This window comes from Trichosurus vulpecula, chromosome 1, assembly GCF_011100635.1.
Source record: "Trichosurus vulpecula isolate mTriVul1 chromosome 1, mTriVul1.pri, whole genome shotgun sequence".
In the NCBI taxonomy this organism is placed as follows: domain Eukaryota; kingdom Metazoa; phylum Chordata; class Mammalia; order Diprotodontia; family Phalangeridae; genus Trichosurus; species Trichosurus vulpecula.
The window spans coordinates 404674201-404695778 of NC_050573.1; the positions used below are offsets into that span (position 1 = coordinate 404674201).

At 40.5% G+C, this 21578-nt stretch overlaps 1 protein-coding gene across 1 annotated transcript in view; it reads right to left on the bottom strand.

Moving 5' to 3' along the window:
* Window positions 1-20982, bottom strand: part of C9 (complement C9) — a 65386-nt gene extending 44404 nt beyond the window's left edge. Inside the window, exons 1-2 of the mRNA XM_036759060.1 lie at window positions 20857-20982; window positions 3045-3162 (exon numbers count right to left, since the gene is read on the bottom strand). Coding sequence (XP_036614955.1) covers window positions 3045-3162; window positions 20857-20933 — 195 coding nt within the window. The 5' untranslated portion in view covers window positions 20934-20982. The remainder of the gene's footprint in view (window positions 1-3044; window positions 3163-20856) is intronic.
* Window positions 20983-21578: the final 596 nt, after the last annotated feature.

Sequence of the window (21578 nt, forward strand, 5' to 3'; positions counted from 1 at the left end):
TTCTTTTCTGTTTTTTTTTACTTTGGTTATTATACATTTTTATCTCAAACTAATTTTATTTCTACTATAGTTAGAAGATATTATATACTTTATCCTTCATGTGTATTGATATTCATTTTAACTAAAGTTAATAAGAATCTTAAAGAATATCATCATCTTTGTTAATCACTTGATGTTCAGTAATTTTGGATTTTCTCTTCCATTGCTCATAGGGATCCACTCTGCTGTGGATTTTTTGTTGATAAATCCATTCAGCTCTTGTTGGTCATTAGAGTGAATTTATTGGGGAGACAGTGCATCATAGTGAAAAAAACTCTGGCTCTAGAATCAGAGGCCCTGGTTGTTCAGATTCCATCTCTGCTACTTCCTATCTGAGTCACCTTAAGTATGTCTCTTAACCTTCTTTCTTAAGTCTCTTAACCTCACTTTTCGCATCGACACAATGAGGGGATTGGCCTGCATTGCCTCCAAGGTCCCTTTGATCCTACCACTTTGTGCTTAAACAATGTGGTCATATTTTCAAAGAATGCACTTTTTGTATCCAATCTTTTTTTTTAAAGATGTTTTTGTCCATCTTTGAAATCTTTCCACTTTTACTATTAAAAGTCTGATATTCTAATGCATGTTTATTTAATTATAAGTATAGCTTCTTTTTTACTCTTTGATGTTTGGAGAAATTTTTGTGATTTTTCTTTTTAAAAAAATTTTGTGATTAAATGCTTTTGAGAAGTTGTTAGGATTTCTACTTCCAGGTTTCTTAACATATTCTTTCTCTACATAGAGTATTGCCTGGACTAGTCTCTTGTGGAACATTTAAAAAATTAATTTCTTTAATTCCTTAAATACAATGTCTTTCTCATTTAAAAAATTAATTCCTTTGTGAAGATATATATAGAACCTATATCGGATTGCATGCCATCTTGGGCGGGGAGGGAGGAGGAGAGGAGGAGGAGAAAGTTTGAAACTCAAAAACATGAGAAACTGAATGTTGTTAAATTAAAACTAAAAATTAATTAATTAATTAATAAAAAAATTAATCCCTTAAATACAATATCTTTCTCAGTTTCTTCTGGGAACCCAGTTAAGCTAGTGTATGTTTTTTTTTTAACTTTGCCTTCTCAAATCTATTGTCCTATCATTTAGTTACCTTTTCAGTCCTGTTGCTTCCTAGGTTTATTCTTCAATTTATTATTTTTTTGGTGTCTATTGATCTTCGCTGGGTTTTGTTGATTCTATTATTTGCTGCCTTTCACAGGTGTTTTATCATTCTTCAGTTTTCCTAGTTGTTGGTTCATTTATTTTTGTGTTTGTTTAACTGCTTTTAAAGAAATTCCTGCAATATATACAGTCCAATTTATTTTTCTATTGTCATTTCTTTTCTCCCAGCAATTGATTTTTCAACCTGGGTTTCTGAAGCAATTTTGACTCTTAAGACTTTCCCTTGGAGAAGTTCTTTATTGAGGTTTGAGTTTTCTTCTAATTACTACTCATTTTCCTGGGGTGGGAGTAGTAAGTGTCTTAGGTGTGCTGTGGATTTATTATAGTAGTACCAGCAGTCCCCTGTGCTCTGGTTGTTAGGCTGAGGAGGGGCAAGGAATCCGCTCTGCTTTGAGGGGAAGCAGAAAAAGAGAGGAATTATCCAGAGAATGGGGCAGAGGATAATGATGAGAGACAGGACTGGGATCTAGTCCTATAGTGTCTTTCTTTGATGAAGGGCTGAGTTGTAGATCTGGCCTTAGCCCTCGCTGTGTCCTTCTCTGAGAGGAGACTAAAAATTGGGCCAAAAGGAAACTATTTTGTGCTTTGTTGAAGAAAGGGGTAGAAGTGAGCCTATCTGATAGGTCCTCAAGTGGAGCCCTTTGACTGAATCCAAACTTCATAGAACAAATCCCCTTAATAAAAGGATTTGTTCTGTAAAACTTGGACTCAGTCAAAAGGCTGCACCCAAGGACCTAGAAGGCCACATGTGGCCTGGAGGCGGCAGGTTCCCCACCCCTGGATCTAGTAGGGATCTTGGCAGCACCTGTCTTTGGGTGGTTTTGAGACAGTGGGAGTTTAAGTGTGAATCTTTGCCATTCTGGATTGAGCTGGGACAATGAAGACTGGGAGTTCCCCCAGGCTTGGTCATCAAGAGGCCTGGTCAGTGTGGGCTTGGGGAATGGAGGCCAGGGCTACTCATCCCTTCACATAAGCCTGACTATACTGGTAGGGCAGCTGGAAGCAACTGGGATCATTTTTGGTGGAGCGGGGAGCTGCCTGGGGTCCTAACTGGGGGAAGCAGGTAGGGACTGGCTTAGACTTCATGCAAAGCCATATTCTTGGGCTCCTTTGGTTGGCCTTGCCAATAGTACCTTTGTGCCTGCAAATCTGCTGTATTGTGGCCAGGGTGAAGTAGGTTGGGAAAGCACCACAACACCTGATCAGCCTGGGAGAGGGAGTGGAGTAGGATGGGTTGTTTGGGTGTCAGATCTCACTGGGTTCCCACTTCAAAGGCTCCAGGGCTAGTATATACCTCCTGTGGTAGCAGCTACAGTGTTTCCTGCCTCTTCCCTCATTTTTGGGTGGTATTTTCTTATTTCTTTATTGTTTTTTTGCGGGGAGGCAGTCAGGGTTAAGTGACTTTCCCAGAGTCACACAGTTAGTAAGTGTCTGAAGCCACTCAGGTCTTCCTGATTTCAGGCAGGTGCTGTACCCACTGTACCACCTAGTTGCCTCCTTGGGTGGTTTTTTCTGTTGTTGACAATTCATGTATGGGGAGGTAGAGGAGTTCTTAGTTCCTCTGGCTTTCTTATTATTCTTCTTCATATGAACTCCATACAATTTCTTATTTAAACAAACAGACCTGAGTTTTCTGGTATTAGAATATGTGCATTTATTTAAAAAGTGGGTCTCATTGCATTTCTTCCTACCTCACAAAGAATGGCCCTAAGGGACTGCCTACTTTGCTAATAGCCTTAGTGCCAGAACTGAAAATCAGGCCCTCTTTCCTGAGAAGCCAATCTCTGAGACCCCATTCATGGATGCTGAAAAGGCCTATGTCTTACCATTTCATTTTGGCAAGGGTTACATGAAGACCATGGACTCCAGGAGCTCAATCTGCAGTCTACAGGAGCAGGGTCCCCAGCTTCTCTTGGTAGCCTGTTTAAAGTGGCTTCTGAAAGTCTGGGAAAAGAGAACTTGTGAAAGCAGCAACCAAAACTGCCAGTGGGGTGGTTTTAACTTTGTAATGGCTTTTCATGTACAGATTTCTGCTTTTCTGTACAACATGTTGAAGTTGAAAGAATATTAGACACCACCTAGTGTGGTGTTTTGGACACAGGAATGCTCACTGCTCATTGCTTTGAATTGGATTGACTGGGAGTCAGACTAGGTTTTCTTCCCAGGCTAACTGTGACTCACCTTAGAAGTAATAGGAAGCAACAGGCAAATCATTTAACCTCACTGGGACTCAGTTTTTTTGTTTTTGAATTTAAAAAACATCAACAGACATACATACGTATATACCAAAAATACTCTATAATTTAAACTTTTTTTGTTTTTGAATTTAAAAAACTTCAACATACATACATACATATGTATATACCAAAAATACTCAAGTATTCTCTTGAGACACTGATAATCACTCATTCTTTCTTCAAATTCTTTCTTTGATTTCTATATTATACTCTTTCTCCTTCCTCTTTCTCTCCTGCTCATTCAATCTCAGAGCTGGAGGATCTCAGAACTTTCATCACCGTAATTTTGGACTAGAGTAATAACCTTGTCCGATCTCCCCGCCTCAAGTCTCTTCTGCTTCCTACTCTATTTCTCCTCCAATCAGCTGCTGAAACGATTTTCATAAAGCACCCTCCTGAACACTTCATGTTCCCCAATTCAATAAATACCAGAGGCTACCTAATACCCCCAGTATCATACATGCAATTTTCAGTTTGACTTTTAAAACCCTTTTAACCTTACCTTTTTCTATCTTCCTTAATTGAGGATCAATCAATAAATATTTATTAAGTACCTACTATGTGCCACTAGGGATACAAAAGGAGGCAAAAGAGAGTCCCTACCTTCAACAAACCCACAATCAAATGGGGAAGACAACAAGCAAACAAAGATGTACAAATAACCTATATATAGGCTAGATGGGAAATAATTAAGAGAGGGAAGGCACTAGAGTTAAGAGAGGTTGGGAGGGGCGAAAGCCAAGATGGCAGCTGGAAAGCAGGAATTTGCCTAAAGCTCTCCCCCAGGACCCTCCAAACACCTACAAAAATGGCTATAAACAAATTCTAGAGCTGCAGAACCCACGAAATAGCAGAGGGAAGCAGGGCTCTAGCCCAGGACATCCTGGATGGTCGCTGGGTAAGGTCTCTGAAACGGAGCTGGGAGTGGAGGGGAGCGGAGCCAAACGGGGCCTGCACCTGGACTAACCAGACTGGGAGCTGGGAGGAACAGGCCCTAGCACCCTGAATCAGTGAGCTGTGGCAGTTACCAGACTTCTCAACCCACAAACACCAAAGACAACAGAGGTTAGTGGGAAAAAACTGCAGGGACAGAGTGAAAGGAGTTCACTGTTTGGCCACTGCCCCAGAGACAGCAGAGGTGGTGCAGCTACAGAACTACAAGCTGCAGTTGCTTCTGGCCCCAGGTCCACCTGGTGGGAGGAATTACATGGAGGATCAGAGCAGGAGTGCAGAACCTGCTTAGATCTGAGTCGCGGTCTGGGTTGGCAGCCCTTGGGGGAGAAGGAGCACTTGCGCTACAGAGTTTGCTGGGTAGAAAAAGCTTGGAAAACAACAACACAGCCCCTCAAGCTTGGGACAAAGTACTCTATACTCTACAAGCAGTCACACCCAGCTGAAAAACTCAAGGGTCAAGCAGTTGGCTGAGAACATAGCCAGGCAGAGAAAATGGACTCAGATTCAGACTCAGACTTTGGAATCTTTCTTTGGTGACAAAGAAGACCAAAACACACAGCCAGAAGAAGTCAACAAAGTCAAAAAGCCTACATCAAAAACCTCCAAGAAAAACATGAATTGGTCTCAGGCCATGGAAGAACTCAAAAAGGATTTAGAAAAGCAAGTTAGAGACGTAGAGGAAAAATTGGGAAGAGAAATGATAGTGATGTGAGAAAACCATGAAAAACAAGTCAATGACTTGCTAAAGGAGACCCAAAAAATACTGAAGAAAATAACACCTTAAAAAATAGACTAACTCAAATGGCAAAAGAGCTCCAAAAAGTCAATGAGGAGAAGAATGCCTTGAAAGGCAGAATTACCCAAATGGAAAAGAGGCCCAAAAGACCCCTGAAGAAAATACTACCTTAAAAATTAGATTGGAGCAAGTAGAAGCTAGTGACTTTATGAGAAATCAACCAAAGGAATGAAAAAATGGAAGACAATGTGAACTATCTCATTGGAAAAACCACTGACCTGGAAAATAGGTCCAGGAGAGATAATTTAAAAATTATTGGACTACCTGAAAGCCATGATCAAAAAAAGAGCCTAGATATCATCTTTCAAGAAATTATCAAGGAGAACTGCCCTGATATTCTAGAGCCAGAGGGTAAAATGGAAATTGAAAGAATCCACTGATCGCCTCTTGAAAAAGATCCCCAAAAGAAAACTCCTCGGAATATTGTTGCCAAATTCCAGAGCTCCCAGATGAAGGAGAAAATACTTCAAGCAGCCAGAAAGACACAATTTGAGTATTGTGGAAACACAATCAGAATAATCCAAGATCTAGCAGCTTCTACATTAAGAGATCAAAAAACTTGGAATACGATATTCCGGAGGTCAATGGAGCTAGGATTAAAACCAAGAATCACCTACCCAGCAAAACTGAATATCATGCTTCAAGGCAAAATATGGATTTTCAATAAAATAGAGGACTTTCAAGCTTTCTCAGTGAAAAGACCAGAGCTGAATAGTAAATTTGACTTTCAAACACAAGAATCAAGAGAAGCATGAAAAGGTAAACAAGAAAGAGAAATAGTAAAGAACTTACTAAAGTTGAACTGTTTTGTTTCCATTCCTACAGGGAAAGATGATGTATGTAATTCATGAGACCTCAGTATTAGGGTAGCTGAAGGGAATATACATATATATATATGTATTACAAAATATATATATATATATACATATACACACACACACACACATATATATATATATATATATATACATATATGTATAGATATACAGACAGGGCACAGGGTGAGTTGAATATGAAGGGATGATATCTAAAAAAATAAAATCAAATTAAGGGATGAGAGAGGAATATATTGAGAGAGGTAGAAAGGGAGAGATAGAATGGGGTAAATTATCTCACATAAAAGTGGCAAGAAAAAGCAGTTCTGTAGGAAGAGAAGAGGGGGCAGGTGAGGGGGAATGAGTGAATCTTCCTCTCATCGGATTTGACCTGAGGAGGGAATAACATACACACTCAATTGGGCATCTTACCGCACAGGAAAGAAGGAGGAAGAAGATAAAAAGGGGAGACAGTAGAAGGGAGGGCAGATGGGGGAGGAGGTAATCAAAAGCAAACACTTTCAAAAAGGGACAGGGTCAAGGGAGAAAATTGAACAAAGTGGGATAGGATAGTAAGCAGCAAAATATAGTTAGTCTTTCACAACATGAGTACTGTGGAAGGGTTTTACATAATGATGCACATGTGGCCTATGTTGAATTGCTTGCTTTCTTAGGGAGGGTGGGTGGGGAAGAAAGAGGGGAGAGAATTTGGAACTCAAAGGTTTAAAAGTAGATGTTCAAAAAAAAAGTTTTTGCATGCAACTAGGAAATAAGATATACAGGCAACAGGGCATAGAAGTCTATCTTTCCCTACAAGAAAGTAATGGAAAAGGGGATGGGGGGGAGTGGGGTGCCAGAAGGGAGGGCTGGCTGGGGAATGGGGAAATCAGAATATATGCCATCTTGAAGTGAGGGGGAGGGTAGAAATGGGGAGAAAATTTGTAATTCAAAGTCTTGTGAAAATCAATGCTGAAAACTAAAAATATTACATGCATACATGCATACATACATACATACATACATACATACATACATAAATAAGAGAGGTTGGGAAAGGCTTCCTGTGGAAGATGAGATTTTTAGTTGGAAATTTAAGTAAACCAGGGAAGTGTTTCTTGCATACAACCCTCCATCTCCTGACTCCAGATCTTTTCACTGTCTGTCCCCCATGCCTTCTCACCTCTGCCTATTAGCTTCACTGGTTTCCTTTAAGACACAACTAAAATTCCATTTTCTTCAAAAGGTCTTTTCCATTCTCCACTGTTAGTTAGTGGCTTTTCTATGAGACTACTTTCCATGTATTCTGTATATTTTAGGTTGCTACATAGCTATTTACTCATTTTCTCTCCTATTGGAATGTGAACTCCTTGAGCACAGGGAATGTTTATGCTTTTCTTTGTATTCCTAGCACTTAATACCATGTCTGGCACATACTAAGCACCTTAATAAATGCTTGTTGAATGATCATAATGGAATATTATTATGCTATAAGAAATTATAAGTGGGCTAATTTCAGAAAAACCTGGAAAGGCTTTTACAAACTGACGCAGAATGAAACGAGCAGAACCAGGAGAATGCTGTATGTAGTAACAGCAATATTGCATGTGAATGACTTAGCTATTCTCAGCAATAAAATAATCCAAAGAACTTATGATGAAAAATGTTATCCATTTATAGAGAAAGAGTTGATAAAGTCTGAATACAGACAGAAGTATATTTTTTCACTTTTTATTGTTTTTTTTTCTTTTTGATTTATGTCTTCTTTCATAACATGACTAATATGGAAATACATTTTGCGTGATTGCACATGAATAACCTATATCAAATTGCTTACCATCCTAGCGAGGGAGGAGGTGAGGTTGGAAGGGAGAAAATTTACAACTCAAAGTTTGTAAAAAGAATGTTAACATTTTTTACATGTGATTGGGAAAAAATAAAATATTATTCAAAAAAAATGCTTGTCAACTGACCGAAATAAGTCCAATGTTAACAGGAATCCTTTGTACTATATCTCCAATCTCTAGCCTCCATCTGAAGGTCTCCAGTTGTAAGGAAAACATTACTTCTCTAAATAGCCCATTCCACTGTGGGGCAGCTCTGATTATAAGGAAGTTGTCTCTCACATTAAGCCAAAGTCAGCCTGTATGCAATTCATGCCCTTTGCTCTGATTTTTGCCCTCTGAGGCTAAGTAGAATAAGTCAAATCCTTCCTTCATAAAGACAATCTTTCACGTATTTGAATACAGCCATAATATTCCTACTCCCTCAATTAGGGCAAACATTCCCAATTCCTTCAAATCTCTCTTATTTTGTCATGAGAGCCAGACTCCTCATTATCTAGCTTATTCTCCTCTGCTTATTTCTTCTCTTGGTCCAGGGACTCTAGGAGCATGAGAGAAAGTGCCTGGTCAGGAACACAATGTCTTCTGGGGGAAGTCAGTCTCCATGAGTACGAGATGAAAAGAGTGTGAGAGGAATAGTTCTAAAAGGAAGGGAAGCTTGCTATAGATAGAACAAAGGTTCCAAACGGTAGAATGGAGGGGAGAGAAGATCAAGACAGGGACTTAGGATGAGAGGGCTGAGTTGGATGGGGATAAGGGTTGGCAGTGGTAGAAGGGATTTTTTTTCAATCCTTGAAGCAATAGGAAGTCAGTGAAATTTATTGAGCAGGAGAGTAGTCTGGTTAGAACTATACTTTAGGAATATCAGGTTGCAGCTATGTGGATTAGAAAATGGGGAGGAGTCAGCCTAGATGCAGGAAAACCAATTAAGAGGTTATTGCAATCGTCTACATCAGAGGAAATGAGGACCTGAACTAGGGTGGTTGTGTGATTAAAGTGAAGAGAAGGGGATGGACAGGGAAGATATTGAAGAGGTGAAATAGACAAGATCTGGCCACTGATTGGATACGGAGTGTGGATGAGCATGGAAAGTGAACAATGAGTTGTAGGTTGCCAACCTGGGTGACTGGAAGAATGGTGGTACCTGCACGCTTAATCTAAATGTGCTCAATTTCTGTTCCCCAAACTTGATATTCCATGCTGTACCTCTATGCCTTCGTCTATGCTTTTTACCCCTTGCATAAACCCCAGGGTTTACCTAACCGTAACACTCCTCATCTTTGTCTGAGAGTCTCCTTATTTTCATTAGAAATTCTGCTTAGCTGTCTTCTACTATGGGAAGCCTAGTGTTTAGTGCTGTTGCCCTCCTCAAATTTCTTGTTGTTCTTGTTCGGTTGTTTCATTTGTGCCCCATTCTTCATGATCCCATTTGAGTTTTTCTTGGTAAAGACACTAGAGCAGTTTGCCATTTCCTTCTCCAGAAGATTAAGGCAAACAGAGGTTAAATGACATGCCAGGGTCACACAGGTAGTAAGTGTTGGTCTTCCTGACACCAGGCCTGGAGCTCTATCCACCGCACCATCTAGCTGCCCTCCTCCTTGAATTAGCTAGCAATTTAACCACGTACATGCTGTGTTCTCCAATAATACTTCAGTTTCTTGAATGCAGGGATGAGATTCCATTTTTTATTTTATATCCCCAGCACACAGGACAGTGACTTGTATACAGCATATACTTTAAAAATATTTCTGAATTAAATTGAATAATGGGTTATAAGTACAAAGAATATGTTTAAAAAATCTGTGTTCTACAAATGTTAAAAATATTAGTACTCATGTATGTTCCCCACTTCTTCCTCTCATCCGCAGCTCCCTCTTCAGGGAATTCATTTATATGGCAAAAATCCTCTTTGCTTGCTTCAAGTCTTTCCATATGTAAATCATTCACCACCTGCCCGTCTCCCTGCTGTGCTCTTAGCATTAATGGAGACATGTTTATAAAATACTTTTGCTACCCCAAAATGAAAGGTGCTAATCAAGTCCAAATTATTCTCTAAATATTTAAATCTCAGCTGGAAAATCATTGCTGAGATCAAAGTGATATGCATCAACACAGCAGGTGAATGCATCTCAGAGCTAGCAATGAATGCATCACAGAGGAATGAGATGTCATTGGTGGGTGCTCTGCTCTTTCAGGCTTCCTGGAAGGAGGGGAGAAGGGGGGGTGGGGATTGTGGCTCTTTCATCCAAGAGAAACACAAGCTTTATGCTGCTCTCTTATGAGAACCTGAACAATAGGTGAGCCCAGAGAGGGAATCTCCTGCATTGTGAAGGAACTAGCAGGGTCCCCAGAGCCCGTGTAGTCCAACTCCCTCATTTTGAAGATGAGGAAAATAAGGCCCAGAGGGGTTAAGTGATTTGCCCAAGGTTACAGTATGTGGTTGAGTCAAGTTTTGAAGCTTGGTCTTCTGATTGTATATACACTGTTCTTTTCATACCGTACCACAGTGATAGTAAGTGGAAGAATTTAGTTCTGGGTGGACAAAATTCAAGTTCAATTCAATTTATTCGATCAAATTCAAATTCAGCAAGTAGTGATTTAGTACCTCCTACAGGCAGCTACGTGGAACAGTGGATAGAGGCACTAAAGCTGGAGTCAGGAAGACTTGAGTCAAATATAGCCTTAGACACTTATTTGCTGGCTAACCATGGACACATCATTTAACTTCTTTTTGTCTCAGTATCCTGAATTATAAAATGAGGATAATAATAGCACCTACCTCCCTGGGTTGTTGAGAGGATCAAATGAAATAATATTTGTAAAGCATTTGGCCATTGCCTGGTACACAGCAGGCACTTAATAAATACTTATTTCCTTCCTTCCTACTATGTGCCAGGTACTGTGTTAAGTGCTATACAAAGCCCCCAAGGAGCTTCTATTCCAATAGAAGAGCTAAGACAAAAATAAATCTGATTAAGAAAAGATGGTAGAAGACTGAAAAGCTATGGGGTATGGGGATGGAGTGATTGCTTCCAGCTGGGGTTGGGGTGGGGCGTGAATCCAAGAAGGCTTCCTTGAGGAGGTAGCATTTGAATGAGATCTAGCCTTATGTGAACAGGATTTTGACAAGTGGATATTAATTCCTTGGCACGGGACGAAAATGTGTCAGGAGTCACTATCAGAACACAAGGCACGCAGTGTGCGTTCAATAAATGTTTGTCAAATTGAAATTACTCTGATGACAACAATGAAACATTGGTGTTTTAGATGTCTGGTTCAGAGCTATGACCATAGCTTTTCTTTTTGTGGGTATTTGGGATATGTCCAAGATAATTTTTTTTTCTTAAATGGCATCAAGTCAAATCTACAAGTATTTATGGAGTGCTTATACTATGTATCAGGCACCATGTTAAGGTTGGGAAGACAAAGAAAAGGAGTTCCCTCCTCTCAAGGAGCTCAGGAGAGACAGCGTGAAAACAAACTGTAAACAAACAAGCTATATACCAGATAAATTGGAGACAGTCTCAGAGGGAAGGGACCAGCCGGCATCAAGGGGAACCAGGAAAGACTTCTTGGAGAAAGGAGGCCATTAATTAAGACTTGAAGGAGATATATGAGGAACTGAGCCAAATTTGTAAAAATAAGAGCCATTTTCCAGTTGACAAATGGTCAAAGAATATGAACAGGCACTTTTCAGAAGAAAGTCCCATGAAAAAAATGCTCTAAATCACTACTGATTAGAGAGATGCAAATTAAAACAACTCCAAGGTACCACCCCACACCAATCGGATTGGCTAATATGACAGAAAAGGAAAGTGGCAAAAGCTGGAGGGGGTGTGGAAAAATTGGGACACTAATGCACTGTTGGTGGAGTTGTAAGCTGATCCAGCCGTTCTGGAGAGCAATTTGGAACTATGCCCAAAGGACTAGAAAACTGTGCATGCTCTTTGACCTGGCAATACCACGACTAGGTCTATGTCTCAAATCAAAGAAAAGGGAACTTCAGTTTCACCTAGAAAATGAGCATAATAACAGGATTGTTGAGGGGATCCAATGAGATCATGTTTACAAAATGCAAACTGCTATGATTATTATGGGGAGCGAATACTATATCAAAGCTGTATGTTGTTAGTGTGAGCTATTGTTATTATTAGGGAATGGGACAGGGACGTGACCAGTGATTTCAATAGTAGAGGGAATTCCCAGATGAGGAAACTCCATCTACCAATGCATATTGGTGCCTTCTCTGCAATTTCTATTTGCAGAGCATTCTTCTTAGAACAGAGTTTCTTAGCTGTCTTTGTGTCCTGGATCCCTTTGGAAATCTGATGAAGCCTGTGGATACCTTCTCAGAGAAATGTCTTTAAGGGCATAAAATAAAATACATAGGATTACAAAGAAAACTAATTATATTGAAATAGTTATAAAAAAGTTTTTTAAGTTCTCATTCACTTAAGTTTTTATGTTCAGAGTTCCTAAGTTAAGAACTCCTGTAGAGAGTTACTTAAATTAGGACAGAGAGGTTAAGTTACTTGTCTGGTGTCACACAGATTGTGTGAGAGGCAGGGCTAGGACCCAGGCCTTTTTGGCTCGAAGGACAACTTTGTATTCATTATCCCATCCTGACTCTGATGTTGTTATTATTAGGAAAATATACTGGACTCTGTGTGCTTGCGTATGTGTGTGTGTGTATATGTGTGTGTGTGTGTGTGTGTGTGTGTGTGTGTATTCCTAATTGATTTTTAAATGTAATAAAACGTCGGTAATCATGTACTTCTCCCTCCCCTTGCTAGGTCTCCAAATAGAAGCCTACAAGCAATGAGACTTGAAGCCAAAGAAAGCTTTGTGGTGCAGCTGCTTGGGTCAGGAGAGCCAGGCTCAAGGGGCCTTCTCTCCTCCTCAGAGCAGCTGAACATGGCAGGCACCAAGGGCGAGGGACTTCAAAGGCAGTGCAGCCTTTCCAGGGTATGCATTGGATCTCATGTCTCCTCAGCAGGGCACTGCACAGCCTGGAATCTGGACTGTTCAAATTGATTTTTCTATTTAAGAAGGGGTCAGGGTAAATACATAAGGTTCAAATGATGGCGACTCCCCTCCCCAACCTCTTCTGGTAAGCCAGGTTCCTCAGCAAACGAAAATATTTTCCAAATGAGAAAATGATTCTTTGACAGGGGTGGGGGGAGGGTGCAATGATTGAATGAAGGAAAACTTCAGTGCAACAGTTTTAAAAAAAGGAAATGGAAAAAAGATATATTTTTCTTTTCACATAAGAGAGGAAAAAAAAGATATTTCTCATTAGCCATCTCTGTATACATTGGAGCCTCCATAAATCATTCTTTATAGAATGAAATTTGGTAGGAAGGAGACCCATTTGAATCCTAGTCAAGAAGTTTTAGTTACTAAAGTCCTCAAAGACCCATCTGACTAGGCAGTTACATAGCACAGTGGATAGTAGTGCTGGACCTGGAGTCAGGAAGACCCTGAGCAAGTCACTTAATCTCTGTCTGCTTCAATTTCCTTATCAATAGAATGAGGATAATAATAGCATCTATCTTTCAAGGTTGTTTTTTAGGATAAAATGCAATAATATTTGTAAAGAGTTTTGCAAATGTTAAAGCACCATATGAATTCTACCTATTATTTTTATGAGGTGGTCTCCCCTATGCAATGGCTCCCCATTATGGACTAGTAATACTGGAAAACTTCAATATTTTAGGTTTGACAATATGAAAAATGATCAATGCTCATTCAGGTCAGTTCTGAATTTTGGAAGGCACAAAAATATGTCCGCTTAGACATCATGGGGAGAAAAGCTAATCTTGCTGCTACTTCAATATTCTCCTCCCACTAGAATGGAAGCTCCTTGAGGGCAGAGACTGCTTTCGTGTTTGTGTTCCCAGCACCTAGCACAGCATTGTAGGTGCTTGATAAATGGGAGTTGAATTTAATTAAATTCCCCTTAATTTCTGAGCCTATGCCTACATTGGTGCACGCATTTATTGAGTGCCTAATATAAGCAAGACAACCATAAAATGAGTGACATTCAGGTGGAAAAAAGGGACAATTCCCTTCTTCATTCATCCCAAAACATAGTCAGTAAAGGTCTATGAAGGGGCTCAGAGAGGCCAGTAGTAGGTTTATGATAGAAGACTTGGAAAAGAGTGGAACTTCTAATCTCTTTCCCTATAAAAATTGAATGACCAAAGCTATTTGGTTTGGAGACATTATCAGAGCCATATTTATGTGAGTATTCAAACATTTCTGCCTGATTGGCCACAGTTTCCCTCTTAAGAGTGAGTTAAAAATAAATACTCAGAAAAGCCTCCCCTACTACGTATGGACTGTTCAAATGGTCTTTTGACAATTGAACTGACCAGATGTTGGGTTTATCCAGAGTGTAAAGCTATACAAATCAAGTCAACAAAAACATAAAATTTGTGATTCGGCTGTCCTGAAAGAGTAACTAACAAAACCAGCAATTGCTCCCAGGCTCAGGAGACGCTGTTTATATGTTCCCATAGCTAATGCATAGACTAGGTCAGCAGGCCTAGCTACAGGCACACACTGATCTGTGGTCAATGATGACCACTTATGACTTGCTGAAAGAGGGCTCCCTCCAATGCCGCCTCTTCCTAGAAGCCTTCCTTGATCTCCCCAGATGGCATGATCTTCTCCCTTTCCAACCTCACATTGCACTTTGTTGAGACTTCTTTGATGCACTTACATAATTTCATATGATACTTCCTTATATTTTGCTAATTTCCATATTAGATTATAAGCTCCGTGAGGGCAAGATCATGTATTTGATGCAGTGATGGATTTAGCATCACAGGGCTCAGGGTCACTTCCTGGCTCTGCTGCTTATGGATCCATCTAACCTTATGCAAACTATTTTATCTCTTTAGTTTGCAGGTTCTGCATCTCTAAAATAAAAGTTTTGTATGAGATCAACTCCAAAATTCCTTCCAGTTCTGAATCTATGATCTTAGGGGAAGTAGGTGGTGGTACAGTGGATAGAACTCTGGTCTTGGAATCAGGAAGACCTGAGTTCTAATCTGACCTTGGACACTTACTAGCTGTGTGACCCTGGGCAAGTCACTTAACCTCTTTGCCTCAGTTTTTTCAATAAAATGGGGATAATAATAGCACCTGTCCCCCCAGGGTTGCTTTGAGGATTAAATGAGATTATACTCGTGAAGTGCTTAGCACAGTGCCTGGCACATAGCAAGTGCTATATAAACGTTAGCTATTATTACTATTATTTCTCCTTGGGACTGAGCATAGCATCCTGTACACAGCAGATGCTTAATGAGTGTTTGAATGTTGTTGATAGCTGTAGCAGGTGGTGTATATAATATATTCACATGGTAGATAGAAAGTGGAAATGGCTTCTTTTAATGATAAGTAAACAAAAGTTCTCCCGTTTCACCTACCCTTGGCCATTCATTGAATGTTTGCCAGTCAGGCAGATGTATTACGTGTGAACCTAACCAATCTTGCTTCTGATTAACTATATTATCACTATGAGATGAAGAGGAACAGGTGCCTCATCTATCTTATTTCGTGTCATGCTTACACATTTTCATCTCTTTCTGAAGCCCTCTTTTGTATGTATTCAGCAATACTACAGAAGGTCGTGGTGTTCTGTGGATGCCAAATAGGAATTTACGATCCATCAAATACCAATAAAGTCATGACAACTGACTATCCCCAAACGTCTTTTGAACTGTTAGTTAAATTGTGAAATGGATGTTGTTCATTCTCTCTTTATGAGTGTTTAAAGGGATGACATTGCTCATCTGTGGAGAAAGACTTTCTAGGTTAGTAGTCCTGGTTAAGTTTAGTTAAAAATATATTAATTAAGCATTTATTACGTACAACTATTTGCCAGGCAGGTGCTGCAGAGACAAAGATGAAAATCGACATGGTCCCTGACCTCAATTTCTGGTATATCCAACTAAAGGAGGTCTCTATTGATTAAAGAGAATTAGGGGTATCAGAATCTGTATCTGTCCTATGGCAGTGTAACAGGATTTGGAGGTTGTGTTGTGTTAGGCCTTTGTTTTCAAAGAGGATCATGACATCAGGGAAATGATGATATGACTCGCAGTTGACTTTGACTTGTGTGAGGGAGGGCTGTGCAAGGTCACCAGCCTCACTTTCTCCTTCAGAGCCATCTGGGTCCAGTGGCCTAATGTTCACCAGGATGACTGGAGATGGCCCAGGATGCATTGGGAGACCCTGGCCCTGTCAGCCTAAGACCTTTTCAGGTTCTCACTTTGAGTGAGGTAAAGCCCATTCAGTGAGTAGGCTTCTTTAAGAAGTGAGTCAAGGGATGGACTACTTTCAAGGGGAAGTCACAGTGGGGTGATCACCTCTAATATCTGGAGGAGCCCTTCCCAGGTCTTTGCTCTGAATGCACTTCATGAAAATACATGATTGGAAAGGACAATCTAACTCATTTGAGATGCAGTGGGATATCAGAAGAATATCCAGGGATGTCTTGGTGGGCAGGGCTTTTGTCTTTGTATTTCCAGTGCCTGGCACAATGTCTGGTACACAGTAGCACTTAATAAATCCTTGTTGGTCGATCGATTGATCTTTGTCCAGTTGGAGATATAAAAGGAGTTTGTACAAACTGAAATAGACCTGAAACACTGCAGAGGCTATACTTCCCTTCCTCTCCATTTCCACTGACAGCACTCTGGTCCAGGTCCTCCTTATCTCATACCTGGGTCTAGAATCATATTCCCCTATAATCCTTCCTATGTATGACTCCCAGACAATGGATCCTAAAACATTAATTTCTTTTAATATTTTTTTCCTTTTTTAAAGTATAACTTAAAAACATTAACAAATAAACATTTCAGGATACAAAGAACAGGGATAGGGACTATATAAGAAATTGTAGGCTTCTATTATATGGAATTTTAAAAAATAAATATGCATTCTGATTCAACTTTATTCTTCCCTGGCCTTTAAATTTAAAATCTCCTGAAGCAAACAAAAACAAAAAGAAAAATAAGAAAATAGATCTTCGAGTTTAAAAAATATTAACCTGTAAAGAGTTAAGTGTAATAAAAACAAGAATTTTCATCCTAAAATTGAGGGGTGGCAGAGTGAGTAGAGAAGGGGGTCTAGAATCAGGAAGACCTGAGTTCAAATGTTGCATCAGACACTTCACTGTTAGCTGTGTGACCCTGGGCAAGTCACTTAACCCTGTTTGCTTCAGTTTCCTCATCTGTAAGATGAGTTAGAGAAAAAAATGGCAGACCACTCCAGTATCTGTGCCAAAGAAAATCTCAAGTGGAGTCATGAAGAGTTGGACACTACTGAAAAGACTGAACAACAAAACTCCTTCAGTCCTTCAAACACATCATGAAAATGTCCCAGAAAAAAGGAATTAAATCCCCTCAACACCATCTCTCACTCTCTTTTTGGTCAGGTTTGTGTGAAGTAAATAAAATGTGAAGACTTCACAGGGAAGATATATATAAATATCCATATCTATACTAAGAAACATTTAAAAATCAAGAAATAGGAAAGTGAAAAAAAAATTCCGAGGTCGTGAGAGTCTGATGGCTCAGCCTCTGGGAAAGTTTACCCTGAAACTTTTTGTTCTTTCTTCTGGTTCTGGTTGCTCAGTAAGAATAGGGTCACTGTGACCTGTTTTCCTTTACTGTAAAAGTGCTGTAGAAGAATGGAGAGGGTCTCCCTATCCCCTTATCCTATTCTCCTTCTTTAGATATATAGATGTCACCTAAGTTGTAATCATTTACTAAGGGAATGGGAATTGGAGTTTTGTTTGCCTCAATTTCCTGGTTCTTTGTCTAGCTTTCATGCTCGGATTGTAAGTCCACCCCCCAGCCAATGGTGAGAAGGGTCAGAGGTGGGCAGGAATTCTCTTGTGTTAGGTATAATTATGGGTGCCTTGCCCCTTGTAAAATGCCTCCCTTGCTGGATTCGTTCTAGCAGGGATGCCCAATCCTCAAGAATTGAATAAAATTTATTTCTGTTCCCACCCTGAGATGGCTCCTTATTAACTTTTAATTGGTGAGGGTCTTTCATTCCACACAGGTTTCAACTTTGGGGAACACAAACTCCAGGACTGATTCACATATTACTCCTTTGCCTCTGGAGGGTCTTTAGTGAGGAAAACTCCGAACTAGAGCAGAAGCATAAGACCACAGGGAGCCAGAGGCACTAGAGAGGGCCAAAACTTCACTTAAGGTCCTTAGGGGTGTGCCTAATTGCCCATCTGACCTGACCATCTATTAAGTGCTGACCTAGACTACTGCTAAGTCAGAATAGCTCACTCCTCATACCAGCATATGTTTGATCATCACAGGTCTCTGGAGGGTGAAGGTCCCAATCAATTAGTTCTCCACCCAGAAACTCTCTCCTCTTGCTCGCCTACTGTCTGTGATTTATAGTTGTCCTCTACTTAGACAAAATATCCCTCTACTTGGTACCTCTAAGAACACTCTCATCCCTATCAAGGTCAGCCTGACCTTTCCACAGTACCTACCCTCCCCTGCCTCCTAGTCCATGATTCTGCAATTCTAATGACCCCCCACCCCGCCCCTGCCAAGTCCTTCTCCTCTTAGTTTTTGACATGATTAACCACCCACCCCTACCTTCTGGATATACTCTTTATTCCCTTCTCCCTTGGCCTCTCCACATTGTCCACTCAGTTGTAGAACACTGCCTTGGGACCAAGTTGTCCTGATTGGGGAGTAATGGAATGCCAACTCAGCCAAGTCACCATAACTAGCTTGCCATCTACCTTGGTGCCACATGCATATGTGGATTATTATTTATCACTTGTGATATTGTTCAGAAACATTACTTATTATTCTGTTTAGATCCAATTTATGGGATTAGAAATTGTTTGCCCCCAGAACATTGCTGTGACCTCAGTAACACTCCAGGAATGTTGGAGAGGGCTACAAGGAATTTTGGGTTCCCCCAGGAATGTTTCTATTTACTAATAGCCATCTCAATCTACTTTGCTTTAAAGTTGCCCTCTCAGCAAAATTGCTTAACTGAGTACATATGGTTCAAGTGTGGGTTCCTTTCTCTAAATCCTGTATAATAGCAACCTTCCAGAACCGAGAGGAGAGGGAGCCATGCGTCCTTTCCCAGTCTCTCTCCTCTACCAAATGACCTAATGCATTTCTTTCTAAAATGATTTCAGATTTGTGGGGTTTGTTCTTAAGAACAACATCTGAGAACATTAATCAAATGAATGATTCCAGAAAGAATGTGACAACCAGCCACCTCATGGCTTTGCTCCCCATCCTCATGCCCATCCAGGCAGAAGGGTCCTTCCATGGCCACTGTTCCCCTCTAAGTGCTGTCTCTCTCCATCAGAATGGTAGGTCTTGAGAGCAGTGGCACTCTTCCTTTTGTATTTGCCTCCCTTGTCTCTTGTAGATGCTTAATACATGCTACTTTTTTCATTCATTGACTCTTGCTCCAGGAATTGGGTCCCTAGAAGGCAGGTGCTACTAGGAGTTTATTTTTTACCTAGGACTTTAAGACTACAGATTTAAATTTGGAAGAGACACTAGGGGTCATTTTGTTGTTTAGTCAATTTTGTCATGTCTGGCTCTTCATGACCCCACTTGGAGTTTCCTTGGCAAAGGTACTGGAATGGTTTGCCATTTCCTTCTCCAGATCATTTTACAGATGGAAAAACTGAGGAAAACAGGGTAAAGTGACTTGCCCAGGGTCACATAGCTACTAAGTGTCTGAGGATTTGAACTCAGAAATATAAGTCTTCTGAACTCTAGGCCTCCCACTCTATCCACTGCACCACCTAGCTGCCTCTCATATTACAGATGAGAAAACTAAGGCCAAGAGAAGTAAAATGACTTGTCCAAGACCACAACAGATAGTACATAGCAGAACAAGAATTTGAACTCAGGATGCCTGACTCTAGATCCAGCCTCTCTTCACTGTGGCATACTGCTTCTGGGACATTGCTCTCTGACCAGTCTTTGCCATTCTTCTTCAATCTTCTTTACTGGTTTCTCCTCCATCTCCTACCCATTAAGTGAAGGTATTCCCCAGAACTCTGCTGTAGGTCTTCTACTTGCTCCATACTCTTTCCCTTGGTCAAAGTATCAACTCCCTTCAGTTCAATAATGACCTCCATGTAGGCAACAAGCAGATCTAATCTATACCCTAATCTCAAGGCTTGCACCTCTTACTGCCTGCTGGACATCTCAGCCTGGTTGTCCTGTCTGCAAATTCAAGCTCAAAATATTCAAAACAGTCCTCGCCATCTTTCTTCTGAAACCCTCCATTTTTTTTCAAGCTGCCCTGTTTCTGTTAAGGGTTCTACCCTCTCCCCCACTTTCAGTCACCCAAGTTTTCAATCTCAGTCATCCTCAATTCTTTTTTATGCCTCTCCCTCCTCCTGCCTACCCAGTCACTTGCTAAGTCCCCACAATTCTACTTGTATAACCTTTCTCATCTATCCCCTTCTCTGAACTCACTCCTTGGTTCAGGCCATCATCACCTCTAGCTCAGATTTATTATAATAGCCTCCTAATAGGTCTCCCTTCTTCTAGTCTTTCCCCTGCAATGGATTCTCCCTTCAGCCTTGCCTCCCGGAATTCTTATCATCTTCATATGCTACTGCCTCATCTGGGAAGCTAATTCTGTCTTTCCTTCTCAGATAACATATATTATACTTATCTCTGTATAAATTGTATCCGCAGTACAGCAAGCTCTTGGAGCCTGGGCTATCATTTTTATCTTTTGTGCTTCTGATCAGAGGTGCCTAGATCTAGAGCTGGAAAGGACCTTAGATCCCATTTAATCTAATCCTCATTATAGAGGAACAGACTGAGTCTCGGAGAGGTTTCATAATGCCCAAAGTTGTGGGACAAGGCTGAGATTTGAACCAGGGCTGATGCTTAATAAATGTTTAGGTGGATTGAATGAAATAACAACTACATAGCAAAGGGGAAAAGTGATGGGCTCACCTTGTCATAGCTCCATCCGTCAAAAGACTTATTTCTAAAATCCATATTAGAAGTCCAAATCTCTGGTCAACAGACATGCTGCTTGTCTCTTAGGCAATGCCAAAGGAGTGGCTGTGATTGATTTTGAAATCTATTTATTTTCAGTGGGGAGGACAGATGATTCCTGGGGTATTTCCTGTCACTGGTCAGTCGTTGCTGATTTCTGTTAGAGGACTCCAAAGTCCAGTCAAAGAAAAGTGAAATGGCCTGTTACTATAATCATCTGTAGATTCAAAAAATGAGATTTCTGTGCCTTGGTTCTAACTTAGTTGAGTTGGATGGGCCTTTCTGGTTCTGTACATTATGCCTGATTTGCTGTGGCCTCTTTACATTGTCCCAATGCTTGGTAGGCAGCTAGGTGGAGCAGTTCACAGATCGCTGGGCCAGAAGTCAGGAAGACTCATCTTCCTGAGTTCAAATCCTCCCTTAGACACTTATTAGCTGTGTGACCCTGAGCAAGTCCCTTAAACCTGTTTGCCTCAGTTTCCTCATCTGTAAAATGAGCTGAAGAACGAAACGGCAAGCTACTTTAGGGTCTTTGCCAAGGAAATCCCCAAATGGGGTCAGACAGGACTGAGATGACAATAACAATGATGATGCTGACAATAACAACAGTTCATGATAGGGATCTGGAGCTCTAGCTCTATCGTTTACATGGTCACAGAAACTTCATCGAAAGCAGT